Source organism: Salmo trutta, chromosome 13 (genome assembly GCF_901001165.1).
Source record: "Salmo trutta chromosome 13, fSalTru1.1, whole genome shotgun sequence".
Classification (NCBI taxonomy): Eukaryota; Metazoa; Chordata; class Actinopteri; order Salmoniformes; family Salmonidae; genus Salmo; species Salmo trutta.
Genome location: NC_042969.1, coordinates 61901211 through 61918454, shown reverse-complemented (window position 1 = coordinate 61918454; position 17244 = coordinate 61901211). Strand labels below are relative to the sequence as shown.

The 17244-nt window shown below is 42.0% G+C and overlaps 1 protein-coding gene across 2 annotated transcripts in view; it reads right to left on the bottom strand.

Moving 5' to 3' along the window:
- Positions 1 to 358: 358 nt before the first annotated feature.
- Positions 359 to 17244, bottom strand: part of LOC115206253 (FRAS1-related extracellular matrix protein 2) — a 120510-nt gene continuing 103624 nt past the window's right edge. The window contains exons 19-26 of one of the 2 annotated variants that reach the window (XM_029772998.1): positions 13516 to 13708; positions 13124 to 13228; positions 12744 to 12871; positions 12315 to 12449; positions 11751 to 11877; positions 6592 to 6779; positions 4921 to 5067; positions 359 to 4458 (exon numbers count right to left, since the gene is read on the bottom strand). In XM_029772998.1, the coding sequence (XP_029628858.1) occupies positions 3820 to 4458; positions 4921 to 5067; positions 6592 to 6779; positions 11751 to 11877; positions 12315 to 12449; positions 12744 to 12871; positions 13124 to 13228; positions 13516 to 13708 (1662 nt within the window). In that variant the 3' untranslated portion in view covers positions 359 to 3819. Of the gene's footprint in view, positions 4459 to 4920; positions 5068 to 6591; positions 6780 to 11750; positions 11878 to 12314; positions 12450 to 12743; positions 12872 to 13123; positions 13229 to 13515; positions 13709 to 17244 lie in introns of those variants that run through there. The other variant, XM_029772999.1, reaches the window with a different exon arrangement.

Below are 17244 nucleotides of genomic sequence, written 5' to 3'. Positions count from 1 at the left end.
GAATAGGGTTCCATTTGGGACAAGGCCTCAGCATCAACACCCCCTCTAGCCCACCTACCTCTCCTCCCATCAGCTTCTCTGACTCCAGTCTTGGCATTGGAGGAACATTATGAAATACATCACGTGTTTTCTCAGAAACCAGATTTTGGGAATGTCCCAAACGGATTCCTATTCCCTAAATAGTGCACTACTTTGATCAGAGCCCTATGGGCCCTGGTCTGAAGTAGTGCGATATATAGGGGCTCTGGTCAAAAGTATTGCACTATGTAGGGAATAAGGTGCCATTTGGGAAGTAGCCTTTTCCAAACAGACCAAATACATACACAACATCTGCTTTTCAAACAAGACAGCAGTCTGATTTCCTTGAAAAAACTTTATATGCATACCACTTTGTGCTTTAGGTCTATGTTACAAATACTTACAGCACATATGCATTTAACACTGATAATTCCCAAAACATCCAAACGGTATATTTATTTGCAATACATATATTACATACATGTGTATACACTCGCACAGGCATTAGATGCATTCAACAAAATCCTGAAATCATAAAGGTGGTGGTAATAACATGATATAAGAGCTATTGGTGGTACAGGGACAAAATGTAAAATCAGCAAAAATAATCATATTAAAAAATAAAGAAATATTGGGATTCAATACTACTTTAGTGGTATGATATTGTAAGTTGCATAGCATTTATGTTTTCAAAAATTAAACAGCAAACGATATAGAAATCTGAAGTTTATAAAGCAGTGGGTATATGAAGTCACTATCTATAGATACAGTATGGAGGTCATTGTATGTTATCTTAGTATTATGACTGGGACATCCATTGACAAGGTGATGGTCTATACCAGGTCTATACCTTTTCTTTATGCATCAATACGTTGCAAAAGTGGCAACCATGTCTGAAACATATTTTATGTGGTTTGTGGCGGATTAGAAAATGATCTTTAGAGGAAAACAAATATTAGATCTTTATTATTGGCAATCCCTATGGATATTTATGTGATAAAATAAATACTTCTGTGATGTATTAACATTAATCTCTCTAACAGCCATGATTTAGATTGTAGTAGATCATAGTTGGTTTTCCCTTCTGGTCGGAGTCCCAAATGGCACCCATTTCTCGATATCGCGCACTACTATAAAAGTAGTGAACTATAAAGGGAATAGGGTGCCATTTGGGATGCATACATATTCATGGTCCATTATGAATGTTTTTATAATAAGATACTAAATATAATGTAAAACCTTTGGAGAACATTTGGTACAGATCAGTCACTTCATAGCCCTGTAGAGAAACAGAGTTAGTCCAGAATGGCACCCTACTCCCTATTTAGGGAATAAGCTACTCACTATATGATGAGTCTGTGCCTAGTGGGTCCATCCAGAGCTGCTATAAACTGTACATTGCAGACCAGCTGTCTTTAAAGTCAACTCACCAGCGGAGAGTGGGGTAAGTTGAGTCAAAGGGGTAAGTTGAACCACCCTTGTTTCTAAGAAATCATACACAAAATGAATAATTTCACCAAATATTTAGGAAGAGGTCATCATTTCATGGAGTCCGTGAAGGAAGAAAGCAAGTATGCTCCAAAAAACAGATTTTCACCAAGTCAAATGAATTTATTGTGTTAAGAGGTTTCATGATGCTTGTATCTAAACCAAAATAGATATAATAATTTGTATCTAAACCAAAATAGATATAATGTTATAATTTTTCTATACAATAAGCTTCAATATGAGGTCCTAAACCTAGCATGAAAGTGCATCCTTGCAGCTGTGTGGGCTAATATAGTCAAACTGTTTGCCTTGTGGTAAGTTGAGTAAATGTTTTCTTCCCAGGTATAATGAACGGCTGGGATATGAGGGATTAAAAGACAAATAAGTGATTGTGTTGAATTGTGTTTGGAAAGTAAAGATAGACATGGTTTTAAAAAGGTAGTGGTAATATTTCATTCAGTACACAAATGTGTAGGGGTAAATCGTGCCAAGATATCACTTTCTTTGGACAAGCTATGTTTTCAAAATTGTAATGTTTACATGAATTCAGATTATTTTCAGGGATACACAACATCCTGAAATATATATAGATATCTTTGTTAGAAAGAATACTACATTTCCATTGATGGGGTGATGCTGAATGTAAAAAATGGCTCAACTTACCCACTCTCCCCTACAGGATATACCTTTTCTCATTAGATTCAATTCAGTACTGTATGTATTCAAATACAGGACCACACTGATATAGGATGTGTCCAAAATGGCACCCTATTCCCTATATGGTACCTTAATTCCTTATGGGCTCTGATCAAAAGTAGTGCACTAAATAGGGAATAGGATGCCATTTGGGACAGAGCCATAGAAAGTCACTACAACCATGATTTTGGGACTATCGAGAGAACAATTATCCCCCCCCCAAAATTGTGATCAACTTGGAACTCTGTTAGGATAGAAAAACATGTAATTAAGTCTGAATTAGCTACAGTAGATTAGACACATTTTCCCCCAAATCTGCTTTACACATTATTATACAAGTCTAAGCAATTATTTTAAAGAAAATACAAAATCAGAAGCAGGCACAAATGATAGATAACCATTAATACAAACAAAACAAATAGAATAACCATGTAATAGAGAAAATCTAAGCATTCGTCCCAAATTACACCCTATTCCCTATATAGTGCACTACTTACAGTGCAAAATAGGGAATAAGGTGCCATTTGGGACGCCTCCTACAGTATAACCTCCAGTGGATTCTTAGGCACCTGTTGAACTTCAACATTAATCAGCCTCCATACTTCGGTATAGAGAGCAGACCTGGGTTCAAATACTCTTTTAAATCATGTAAAATACTTAAGCTGTGATCAATTGAGCTTGCCTGTTGCAGTGGAACCAATATAAAAGTCCCACCTGGCACTCCAGGCAGGCTAAAGCTAATACACTTGAAAGATTTCAAATAATGTATTCCCAGTGTTAGCAGACTATTGACAGTGGTTTGACATGGGAAAACAAACATATTCATGAACAACTATGACAGTTCTATGACAACTTTGCAATCATATTGAATACTGAATACCAGGAATACCGGTATTGAACTATGGGCCTGGAAGGCTGAAACACTTCTGGTTATCAGTCTTTCATTCTAACCGGAAACTGGTTACATCATGGAACTCTACGGCCAATCAGTGACATTAATCAATCAATCAATCAATCAATCAATCAATCAATCAATCAATCAATCAATCAATCAATCAATCAATCAACTACCAGGTAGAAAAGACAATCAGCAGTACTTCTGCCCTACAGGCATGGAGTTGAATAGCCCTGCTACATGTCCTTCTACCAACTCACAGGACCACCATCCATCCTACAGGACAGAGGCATCTGCTGTTTTAGCACCTTTGGGCAAATCATAAACATTTTTGGGTTCAAGTGTCATCATAAAACAAAGCAATAATGAATGCTGGCAAGTGCCTTGAACAGAACAAGTTACATGCTCTGCCCTAGATGGGGCAGTCTCCCCATAGAGAGAGATTGTTTTACCTCTATGGTCTCCCCTACAGCAGAGCAGAAGGACTGCAGGATTTCAAGTAGGTTTTAGTACGGAACCAAAGCTCTCATTGTCGACTGTGTTGTTTCAGTTGTCCCCTCCCTCTCTTTATGTCCCAACGTAAAAATTATGAGGCACTTGCAAAAAAAAAACATTAAAAAAACAACATCTGTCAGTGTTTTATTTTCTGTGGAGAATATCCGTCCATCAGTCTGTCTGTCTCAATGGTCATGTCGAAGGAAGTCCGTTTGTCTGTCTGTCCGTCAGACTTCTGAGCTGTCCAAGCCACCGCAAGTGAACCCTGATGTCACCATGGGCTCAGTGGAGCTTGACGTTGTTGTGGGAACCTCCATCTTCTTCTTCTCCTGTCTGGACCGTACGGTTAGCACTATGACGATGATGATAAGGATAGTGAGGAGGAGGCCCACCAGGATCCCTATGATCAGGACCAAGCCGTCCTCGCTCTCAGCAGGATGGTTCAGCCCCCTGGGCACCACACCCCGAGTGAGGACCTCCTGGTCGGGGCTGGTGTGGCGCTGGCGGCTGAGGTCCAGGGCGATATGGAGAATGTTGGTGCCTCGGTTGTTGTCCAGGCCGATGTCCTCTGTCAGGTCTGGCACCCTGTTTGCTGACCGCCTGGAGCGAAACTGGGACTGGGACGTTCCTCCTGCAGCCATAGTTTGATGCTGGGTTTCTCTGTCCATGCTGCTGTGTTGGGTCAGGGAGTGGCCTCCTGCAGCCATACTGCTGTGTTGGGTCAGGGAGTGGCCTCCTGCAGCCATACTGCTGTGTTGGGTGAGTGTGTGGTACTCCAGACTTCTCTTCCCAATGCCCCTGTTAGCATTCTCTCTGGAGCGGACGGTGTAGATGGTGTGGATGAACCACTCTCTCCCTGCTGACACCTGGACACCAGAGGAACAGAGTTAGTCATGAGGGCTGGGTAGTTTACCTGAGCATGACAGGAACAATCCCTGGTCATTATAGAGTCATTAATATAAACAATAACAAGCGACACCACGCCTCTGTTTTGGTAAAAAGCTGAGGGATGGGCCTGGAGAAATTTAACCTCTCAAATTCATTGACAGCGCAATGGACGCAAGGGCTGGCCATCCATGATATCAAAATGATCGTTTTTACCATGAATTGAGTTACGACAGTTGAACTAAGCTCACGAGCCATTTATAAGTTATATTCGTCAAGAATCAATGGGTATATATAATAAATGTATACGTCCAAAAATGGATGTAGCAACTAAGGATTCTAGCTTTAAAGCAGTGAAAGTGAGTTTTAGAAATAGGAATAAGACAGGGATGTTCCTTCTCCACTATTCTGTGTTATGTAGCATAGGGGTCAGGGAGACGTACTTGGAACAGTGCTGTAGAGTTCATGCTGAAGCCGTCAGATCCAGGCTGTCTGACCAGGGCCAGGGCCTGAGGGTCGTCTACAGCCAGCAGAGCCCTGAACCCGACATTACCAAACAACCTGGCCTGGGTCTCTGGCTGGGCCTTATCCTGGAGGAGGAGAGGGAAACACTAGTAAACGCTGTACCAACATTGGTAAAGGTGTTTAGGATACAGTGAGGGAAAAAAGTGTTTGATCCCCTGCTGATTTTGTACGTTTGCCCGCTGACAAAGAAATGATCAGTCTATAATTTTAATGGTAGGTTTATTTGAACAGTGAGAGACAGAATAACAACAAAAAAATCTAGAAAAACACATGTCAAAAATGTTATGAATTGATTTGCATTTTAATGAGGCAAATAAGTATTTGACCCCCTCTCAATCAGAAAGATTTCTGGCTCCCAGGTGTCTTTTATACAGGTAACGAGCTGAGATTAGGAGCACACTCTTAAAGGGAGTGCTCCTAATCTCAGCTTGTTACCTGTATAAAAGACACCTGTCCACAGAAGCAATCAATCAATCAGATTCCAAACTCTCCCCTGCTCAAAAAAGCACATTTTCATGCCCGTCTGAAGTTTGCCAATGAACATCTGAATGATTCAGAGGACAACTGGGTGAAAGTGTTGTCAGATGAGACCAAAATGGAGCTCTTTGGCATCAACTCAACTCGCCGTGTTCGGAGGAATGCTGCCTATGACCCCAAGAACACCATCCCCACTGTGGAAACATTATGCTTTGGGGGTGTTTTTCTGCTAAGGGGACAGGACAACTTCACCGCATCAAAGGGACGATGGACGGGGCCATGTACGGTCAAATCTTGGGTGAGAACCTCCTTCCCTCAGCCAGGGCATTGAAAATGGGTCGTGGATGGGTATTCCAGCATGACAATGACCCAAAACACACGGCCAAGGCAACAAAGGAATGGCTCAAGAAGAAGCACATTAAGGTCCTGGAGTGGCCTAGCCAGTCTCCAGACCTTAATCCCATAGAAAATCTGTGGAGGGAGATGAAGGTTCGAGTTGCCAAACGTCAGCCTCGAAACCTTAATGACTTGGAGAAGATCTGCAAAGAGGAGTGGAACAAAATCCCTCCTGAGACTACAAGAAACGTCTGACATCTGTGATTGCCAACAAGGGTTTTGCCACCAAGTACTAAGTCATGTTTTGCAGAGGGGTCAAATACTTATTTCCCTCATTAAAATGCAAATCAATTTATAACATTTTTTACATGCGTTTTTCTGGATATTTTTGTTGTTATTCTGTCTCTCATTGTTCAAATAAACCTACCATTAAAATGATAGACTGATCATTTCTTTGTCAGTGGGAAAACGTACAAAATCAGCAGGGGATCAAATACTTTTTTCCCTCACTGTATGTGCATTTACCCTGCATTTACCCAACAGCATTTCTGGTGCTTGTGCAGTTTATAAGGTGCTTGTTTAAAAAAAATACATCTGATTATTGTGGCAGATGTTTGTGTTTATAGCACATTTTATGTTTAGGTTTTCAATATATCACAAACTGTTTCTGCATAGCTATTTGCATAGCTATTTGCATCCCAAATTACATGCTATTCCCCAGATATTGCACTACTTTTGACCAGAGCACTATGGGCCCTGTACAGTACTGTACTTACGATGATTTTGAATCTGTAAAGCAGCGATGGAGCATCAGCCAGACAGCCATACTCATTGTTGTTGGGATTGTACTTGGGCACATATCCATCCGCGCCGGTGCACAGGAACACCTTCTCTATGTTACAGATAAAGGAATCCCCCAGGTTCTGAACTGGGTCCACCATCACTCTGCCATATATCATGTCACCTGGGAGGAAATCAGGTTTGGGTTAATACAGTAATAACTCAATCAATCAGATAGTCAATGGGGCTACCTCCATCCCAAATAGCAACCTATTCCCTATGTAGTGCACTTCTGATCAGGATCCATGAAAAGGTGGTGTGTGTGAGAAGTAAGAAAGCTGTGAGAGGCTGGTTGTAATGCTTCAGTGGAGGCTCCTCAGAGGAGGAAGGGGAGGACCATCCTCTTCAGTGAATTGAATAAAAATAAAAATAGTGAAACATTAAAAAAGTTATCCTTTTTAGATAAAACTATACTAAATATATTCACATGCCACCAAATGATTGATTAAAACACACTGTTTTGCAATGAAGGTCTACAGTAGTCTCAAAAGCACCCTCTAGTGTAGCACCAATGTCTAGCCAGGAAACAGCAAGTTTCCATCCTCCTCTGGATGCATTGAATTCAATACAAAACCTTGAAGGCTCACACAGTACACAGTAATTTCAAGACTGGTCATTCAACTGAGACTGCTCTTCTCTGTGTCACGGAGGCTCTCCGCACTGCTAAAGCTAACTCTCTCTCCTCTGCTCTCATCCTTCTAGACCTATCTGCTGCCTTTGATACTGTGAACCATCAGATCCTCCTCTCCACCGTCTCCGAGTTGGGCATCTCCGGCGCGTCTCACTCCTCGATTGCGTCCTACCTGACAGGTTGCTCCTACCAGGTGGCGTGGCGAGAATCCGTCTCCGCACCACGTGCTCTCACCACTGGTGTCCCCCAGGGCTCAGTTCTAGGCCCTCTCCTATTCTCGCTATACACCAAGTCACTTGGCTCTGTCATATCCTCACATGGTCTCTCCTATCATTGCTACGCAGACGACACACAATTAATCTTCTCCTTTCCCCCTTCTGATAACCAGGTGGCGAATCGCATCTCTGCATGTCTGGCAGACATATCAGTGTGGATGACGGATCACCACCTCAAGCTGAACCTCGGCAAGACGGAGCTGCTCTTCCTCCCGGGGAAGGACTGCCCGTTCCATGATCTCGCCATCACGGTTGACAACTCCATTGTGTCCTCCTCCCAGAGTGCTAATAGCCTTGGCGTGACCCTGGACAACACCCTGCCGTTCTCCACTAACATCAAGGCGATGACCCGATCCTGTAGGTTCATGCTCTACAACATTCGTAGAGTACGACCCTGCCTTACACAGGAAGCGGCGCAGGTTCTAATCCAGGCACTTGTCATCTCCCGTCTGGATTACTGTAACTCGCTGTTGGCAGGGCTCCCTGCCTGTGCCATTAAACCCCTACAACTCATCCAGAACTCCGCAGCTCGTCTGGTGTTCAACCTTCCCAAGTTCTCTCACATCACCCCGCTCCTCTGCACACTCCACTGGCTTCCAGTTGAAGCTCGCATATGCTACAAGACTATGGTTCTTGCCTCGGGGCTGTGAGGGGAACGGCACCTCCGTACCTTCAGGCTCTGATCAGTCCCTACACCCAAACAAGGGCACTGCGTTCATCCACCACTGGCCTGCTGGCCCCCCTACCTCTGCGGAAGCACAGTTCCCGCTCAGCCCAGTCAAAACTGTTCGCTGCTCTGACAGTGGAGTCAATCACCACCTTCCGGAGACACCTGAAACCCCACCTCTTTAAGGAATACCTGGGATAGGATAAAGTAATCCTTCTAACCCACTCCCCCTACCCTCCCCCCAAAAAGGATATAGATCTACTATTGTAAAGTGGTTGTTCCACTGGATATCATAAGGTGAATGCACCAATTTGTAAGTCGTTCTGGATAAGAGCGTCTGCTAAATGACGTAAATGTAAATGTAATTATGACAACTTCCAGAAGAGGTCCTCCAACCTATGAGAGCTCTTGTATCATGAACTGACATGTTGTCCACCCAATCAAAGGATCAGAGAATGAATCTAGTACTGAAAGCATCAGCTACAGCTAGCTAGCACTGCAGTGCATAAAATGTGGTGAGTAGTTGACTCAAAGAGAAAGACAATAGTTGAACAGTTTTCAACAAATACATTTCTGAAAGAATTAAGGAGGAATGAGAGAGAGAGATAGCTATATTTTGTTGTATTTTTTTCTCCACTTTCACGTTCACTTACTTAGCTAGCGAATGCAGCTAGCTAGTTTAGCCTACTCAAACACCCTCAAACACCCTAGTTTAGCCTACTCAAACAGAGAGGGATGCTATGTTAGCTAGATGGCTATGGCTATCCAACACTGGAACTCTTCTAAGTCAAGGAAAGCTTTTGGTTGTATTAATTTATTGCCACTGGGGCCAGCCGGTGTAACTGCTAAACTGCTTGCTGACTGTACACTGTACAGGATGATTGTAGCGGTTTAGTACCACGTTAGTTCTAGTAGCTATGTTGACTATGATGTTAGCTAATATGGTGACGATGTAGGCTGTGTGTAACGGTTAGTGGTCATGATATGAAGGTTTGGCTTGGAAAGGTTTTTTCACCTGGTCACAGACAGCTGAGATGTTGTGCACCGAAGGAGAAAAGGTGAGAGGAGGAGAGCAAGTACATTGCCTTCGGAAAGTATTCAGACCACCTGACTTTTAACACATTTTGTTAGGTTACAGCCTTATTCTAAAATTTATTAAATTGTTTTTTTTCTCTCATCAATCTACACACAATACCCAATAATGACAGAGCAAAAACAGGATTTTAGAAATGCTTAATATCACATTTACACAAGTATTCAGACCCTTTACTCATTACTTTGTTAAGTACATTTGGCAGCGATTTCAGCCTCGAGTCTTCTTGGGTATGACACTACAAACTAGGCACACCTGTATTTGGGGAGTTTCTCCCATTCTTCTTTGCAGATCCTCTCAAGATCTGTCAGGTTGGATGGGGAGCGTTGCTGCACAGCTATTTTCAGGTCTCTCCAGAGATGTTCAATCGGGTTCAAGTCCAGGCTCTGGCTGGGCCACTCAAGGACATTGAGAGACTTGTCCCAAAGCCACTCCTGTGTTGTCTTGGCTCTGTGCTTAGGGTCGTTGTCCTGTTGGAAGGTGAACCTTAGCCCCAGTCTGAGGTCCTGAGCGCTCTGGAGCATGTTTTCATCAAGGATCTCTCTGTACTTTGCTTCGTTCATCTTTGCCTCGATTCTGACTAGTCTCCCAGTCCCTGCTGCTGAAAAAGATCCCCACAGCATGATGCTGCCACCACCATCCTTCACCGTAGGGATGGTGCCAGATTTCCTCTAGAAGTTCATTATTGATTTCATCAGATGGTCTCATGGTCTGAGAGTCTTTAGTTGCCTTTTGGCAAACTCCAAGCGGGCTGTCATGTGCCTTTTACTGAGGAGTGGCACTCTACCATAAAGGCCTGATTGGTGGAGTGCTGCAGAGATGGTTGTGCCTTTCCAAATAATGTCCAATCAATTGAATATACTACAGGTGGACTCCAATTAAGTTGTAGAAACATCTCAAGGATGATCAATAGAAACAGGATACACCTGAGCTCAATTTCGAGTCTCATAGCAAAGGGTCTGAATACTTATGGAAATATGGTATTTCTGTTTTTAATTTGTAATATATTTGTAAAAAAAAATGTGATCAATTTTAGAATAAGGCTGTAACGTAACAAAATGTGGAAACAGTCAAGGGGTCTGAATACCTTCCGAAGGCACTGTAGATAAACGCGAGAAGGAATTATATATACAACGAGCAAAGTGATTATGCTGTTTGTATGTGGCTGCTATGAAAGTGAACTGTGTTTGTGTGTGATCAGGTGTGTATTCATTCCGTAGATTTGGTTGAAAACGTTTCATAAATGAAAGCAAACGGAACAAAACGTGGATAAACATACCTGAATTTGTCCAAAAGAAAATCTCGTTTGCAACAGTTGGACTAATGATTACACACCAGATCAGGTAGATGCAGGCAAGAGTCTGCAAGGCGGTATTGAATGTGTCACTGTCTGCCACCTTGTTTACACAAAATGTTCTCTCGACCTGTGCACCTACGTTGTAAACTTTCATTCATACGCTAGGTTGTAGCAACCTCATGATTGGTATAGGGAACATTAGAGTATCATGTAGTAGCCTAAACCTTTCCATGTTACATTAAGTTGGGTGAATGGAATATGAATGACAGTCATCCAAAATGTTGTAATAGAAATAAGGCTCATCATTTTTTTTTAAATCCTCCCATATCTTAAACAGTACTGACCGATCCTCCCTCATCCTAAAAAGCACTGACTGATCCTCCCTCATCTTAAACAGCACTGACTGATCCTCCCTCATCTTAAACAGCACTGACCAATCCTTCCTTATCTTAAACAGCACTGACCGATCCTCCCTCATCTTAAACAGCACTGACTGATCCTCCCTCATCTTAAACAGCACTGACCGATCCTCCCTCATCTTAAACAGCACTGACCGATTCGCCCTCATCTTAAACAGCACTGACCAATCCTTCCTCAACTTAAACAGCACTGACTAATCCTTCCTTATCTTAAACAGCACTGACCAATCCTTCCTTATCTTAAGCAGCACTGACCGATCCTCCCTCATCTTAAACAGCACTGACTAATCCTTCCTTATCTTAAACAGCACTGACCGATCCTCCCTCATCTTAAACAGCACTGACTAATCCTTCCTTATCTTAAACAGCACTGACTAATCCTTCCTTATCTTAAACAGCACTGGCCACCACAATAAGGTGAGGGATTGATTGATAAATGCCCATGTGAGAGGCTGTGTTTGTTCATAGCGTTACAGTACCCTGTGAGAAGGCTGTGTTTGTTTGTAGCGTTACAGTACCCTGTGAGAAGGCTGTGTTTGTTTGTAGCGTTACAGTACCCTGTGAGAAGGCCGTGTTTGTTTGTAGCGTTACAATACCCTGTGAGAAGGCTGTGTTTGTTTGTAGCGTTACAGTACCCTGTGAGAAGGCTGTGTTTGTTTGTAGCGTTACAGTACCCTGTGAGAAGGCTGTGTTTGTTTGTAGCGTTACAGTACCCTGTGAGAAGGCTATGTCGCTCTCCTGTCCGAAGCCCATGGATCCGTCAGACAGCCACAAAGTTCTCTTAGACAGCAGCAACATCTGTGTGTTCAGACTGAACTCAGCCGCAACAGGGTCACTCACCTGGGATAAGACACACACAATACCAAGTTTTATCATTTTAGTATAGGACAACACACACAGTGTTACCATCAGAGAACACAGGCCAATCACAGTGTTACCATCAGACAACACCCCTCAAGCTGTTTCCCACTAGAGTACATCTCTGTGTGCACTCAAATATTGTCATCTCACAGACACTTTTAATGATATGATATTGATGTACACTCTTAGAAAAAGGTTTCCAAAAGGGTACTTTGGCTGTCCCCATAAGAAAACCCTTTTTGGTTCCAGGTAGAACCCTTCTGGGTTCCATGTAGAACCCTTTCTACAAAAGGGTTCTACCTGCAACCAAAAATGGTTATTCAAAGGGTTCTCCTATGGGGACGGCCAAAGGACCCTTTAGGGTACTAAATAGCACCTTTTTTTCTAAGTGTGTAGTTATCCTAGGGTGATCTGACCTGCTGGAAGCGTATGTCCAGGTGGAAGGTGACAGTTTCTCTGGGGTTACAGACAGGAGGCAGGGAATACTCCAGACTGGGAGGAGAGGTACAGGGTAGCAGCTTCACCGTGTAGGTACCTGAGTAGTCACGCACCTGGGAGACAGAGGGGAATAAGACACAATTATTTACACCAGTTACACCAGTGCCGATAACACACTACGACTTAAGAAGGAAATCCTGTAAATGGCATAAGGGCTTGAAAGTAAGCATTTCACGGTATTCAGCACATGTGACAAATAAAAATGTCTTTGATTAGATTTTTGATTTGATTTGCTACTCCCAAGTCTTTACACTAAAGACACAGAGTTAGCAGATAAAGAAATAAAGATTATATGAAATATATTGATAACCCAGTATTAAAGATGGAAGAAAAGATGCTGTCCTCACTGCGAAGTCTGATGTGAAGGTCCACTGCTGCATGGGCTGGTTGTAGGTGGGTTCGCTCCTCACCAGGCTGAGATTAAACGTCACCCCGGGGTGGTCCGCACACATCACCATGGACGACAGAGAGGACGCTGGATACAGACACAGGTAAGGGTAATACAGAACTAAAGAGGAATATGTACAGTATCAAGCGTGTCAGAGTAGGAGTGCTGACTTAGGATCAGTTTTGTCTTTTACATCAAAATGAATAAGATTACATGGACGGGGGGGCGTGATCCTAGATCAGCACTCATACTCCGAGACACTTGATACATACGGGCCCTGGGCTACTTGTTTAAGATCGTGGATGTACTGTATGAAAAGAGTAGATAATGTGAACATACCAGAGTGTGATATGACAAACAGTCCTCTGAATCGAGCCTCTGTTCTGAAGTTGACCACCAGACGACCCTGTTCGTTGATACGCATACTGGTGGGGTACAGGGCTCCTACAGAATACAGCCAGTCAGTCTCCCTGTCACACTGACCTAACACATCCCTGCTATTACAGCCCACCCACTGAGGAAGGTGCAGTGAAGGGCACCTGCAGAATGCAACCCGTCGGCCTCACTGTCACACCAAGCTAACACATCCTCATTCATTGCTGTAGAAGCAATAACATAACCATATCATCTGTGCTCAAAGTACACCAGACAGTGTTGTATTGTTTGTTTTTGCCTCATTCTGTAAAGACTGAAATTACTTTTAAATATATTTTATTTGATGTGAGACTTGCCTTGTAACTCAGCCTCAGGAGGACTGCCGATGCCGTCCCGCCACAAGATGGCAGTGTCGTATACGAAGGTGAGTCGTAGCTCAGACTGCAGGTCAAAATGCTGCCAGCCCCCTGCACCCACCGGGGAGTGGAACACATAGGAGACGTGGAGGGGCACCCGGAGGGTCACATAGGACTGGACCAGGTTCAACACCTAGAGAGAGACATACATCAAATCAAGCCGTATTTAACATGCATTTTAACATCAATACACTTTACAATTGTACAGTAATACAGAATTCTAGCAATAGTAGGTTCAACTCCTACAGAGAGACAGGAGAAAGAGGGAGAACTAAAGAGAGAGAAACAGAGAGGGGGGAAGAGAGAAAGATAATGAAATAAAAAGAGAAATATGAAGAGGGGGGAGAAAGAGAGAAAGATAGTGAAATAAAAATAGAAATATAGAGAGATAGGGAGTGAGTACATACATACATTACATCAAACTCTGCAAAGTGCATTTAAACATCCACACACTTAAACATCCAACAAGCAGGGAGCTTACAAAAGGTCCCTAGTACTGGTTTATATATAGGCCTATACTAAACGTTCACAAGCTGCCTATCTGTATAGAGCTTGCATATAGCTCATGGCAACAGTATTCAGACCCACTCATAACTTTATTTATTTTATTTTATTTCATCTTTATTTAACCAGGTAGGCAAGTTGAGAACAAGTTCTCATTTACAATTTCGACCTGGCCAAGATAAAGCAAAGCAAAAAAGCAAAAAAGGCCATGGTAGCGAAGTAAATACAATATAGCAAGTAAAACACTGGAATGATAGATTTGCAGTGGAAGAAAGTGCAAAGTAGAAATAGAAATAATGGGGAGCAAAGGAGCAAAGGAGCAAAATAAAAAATTAAAATACAGTAGGGGAAGGGGTAGTTGTTTGGGCTAAATTACAGATGGGCTATGTACAGGTGCAGTAATCTGTGAGCTGCTCTGACAGCTGGTGCTTAAAGCTAGTGAGGGAGATAAGTGTTTCCAGAGAGATATACCTGCTGGAACTCGTGCTACATGTGGGTGCTGCTATTGTGACCAGCGAGCTGAGATAAGGGGGAACTTTACCTAGCAAGGTCTGGAGCCAGGGGGTTTGGCGACGAGTATGAAGCGAGGGCCTTAACAAATACCTTATGGGAACGGTATTCAGACCCAATCATAACTTAAGAAATACCTCATGGGATCAGTATCCACTCATAACTTAAATACCTCATGGGATCAGTATCCACTCATAACTTAAATACCTCATGGGATCAGTATCCACTCATAACTAACAAATACCTCATGGGATCAGTATCCACTCATAACTTAAATACCTCATGGGATCAGTATCCACTCATAACTAACAAATACCTCATGGGATCAGTATCCACTCATAACTTAAATACCTCATGGGATCAGTATCCACTCATAACTTAAGAAATACCTCATGGGATCAGTATCCACTCATAACTTAAGAAATACCTCATGGGATCAGTATCCACTCATAACTTAAGAAATACCTCATGGGATCAGTATCCACTCATAACTTAAATACCTCATGGGATCAGTATCCACTCATAACTTAAGAAATACCTCATGGGATCAGTATCCACTCATAACTAACAAATACCTCATGGGATCAGTATCCACTCATAACTAACAAATACCTCATGGGATCAGTATCCACTCATAACTTAAATACCTCATGGGATCAGTATCCACTCATAACTAACAAATACCTCATGGGATCAGTATCCACTCATAACTTAAATACATCATGGGATCAGTATCCACTCATAACTTAAGAAATACCTCATGGGATCAGTATCCACTCATAACTAACAAATACCTCATGGGATCAGTATCCACTCATAACTTAAATACCTCATGGGATCAGTATCCACTCATAACTTAAATACCTCATGGGATCAGTATCCACTCATAACTTAAGAAATACCTCATGGGATCAGTATCCACTCATAACTAACAAATACCTCATGGGATCAGTATCCACTCATAACTTAAATACATCATGGGATCAGTATCCACTCATAACTAACAAATACCTCATGGGATCAGTATCCACTCATAACTTAAATACCTCATGGGATCAGTATCCACTCATAACTTAAACAAATACCTCATGGGATCAGTATCCACTCATAACTAACAAATACCTCATGGGATCAGTATCCACTCATAACTTAAATACCTCATGGGATCAGTATCCACTCATAACTTAAATACCTCATGGGATCAGTATTCACTCATAACTTAAGAAATACCTCATGGGATCAGTATCCACTCATAACTAACAAATACCTCATGGGATCAGTATCCACTCATAACTTAAATACATCATGGGATCAGTATCCACTCATAACTAACAAATACCTCATGGGATCAGTATCCACTCATAACTTAAATACCTCATGGGATCAGTATCCACTCATAACTTAAACAAATACCTCATGGGATCAGTATCCACTCATAACTAACAAATACCTCATGGGATCAGTATCCACTCATAACTTAAATACCTCATGGGATCAGTATCCACCCATAACTTAAATACATCATGGGATCAGTATCCACTCATAACTTAAGAAATACCTCATGGGATCAGTATCCACTCATAACTTAACAAATACCTAATGGGATCAGTATCCACTCATAACTAACAAATACCTAATGGGATCAGTATCCACTCATAACTTAAATACCTCATGGGATCAGTATCCACTCATAACTTAACAAATACCTCATGGGATCAGTATCCACTCATAACTTAAATACCCCATGGGATCAGTATCCACTCATAACTTAAATACCTCATGGGATCAGTATCCACTCATAACTAACAAATACCTCATGGGATCAGTATCCACTCATAACTTAACAAATACCTCATGGGGTCAGTATCCACTCATAAATTAACAGATACCTAATTGGATCAGTATCCACTCATAACTAACAAATACCTCATGGGATCAGTATCCACTCATAACTTAAATACCTCATGGGATCAGTATCCACTCATAACTTAAACAAATACCTCATGGGATCAGTATCCACTCATAACTAACAAATACCTCATGGGATCAGTATCCACTCATAACTTAACAAATACCTCATGGGATCAGTATCCACTCATAACTGACAAATACCTCATGGGCTCAGTATCCACTCATAACTTAAATACCCCATGGTATCAGTATCCACTCATAACTTAAATACCCCATGGGATCAGTATCCACTCATAACTTAACAAATACCTCATGGGATCAGTATCCACTCATAACTAACAAATACCTCATGGGGTCAGTATCCACTCATAACTTAACAAATACCTCATGGGATCAGTATCCACTCATAACTTAAATACCCCATGGTATCAGTATCCACTCATAACTTAAATACCCCATGGGATCAGTATCCACTCATAACTTAACAAATACCTAATGGGATCAGTATCCACTCATAACTTAACAAATACCTAATGGGATCAGTATCCACTCATAACTAACAAATACCTCATGGGATCAGTATCCACTCATAACTAACAAATACCTCATGGGGTCAGTATCCACTCATAACTTAACAAATACCTCATGGGATCAGTATCCACTCATAACTAACAAATACCTCATGGGATCAGTATCCACTCATAACTTAACAAATACCTAATGGGATCAGTATCCACTCATAAC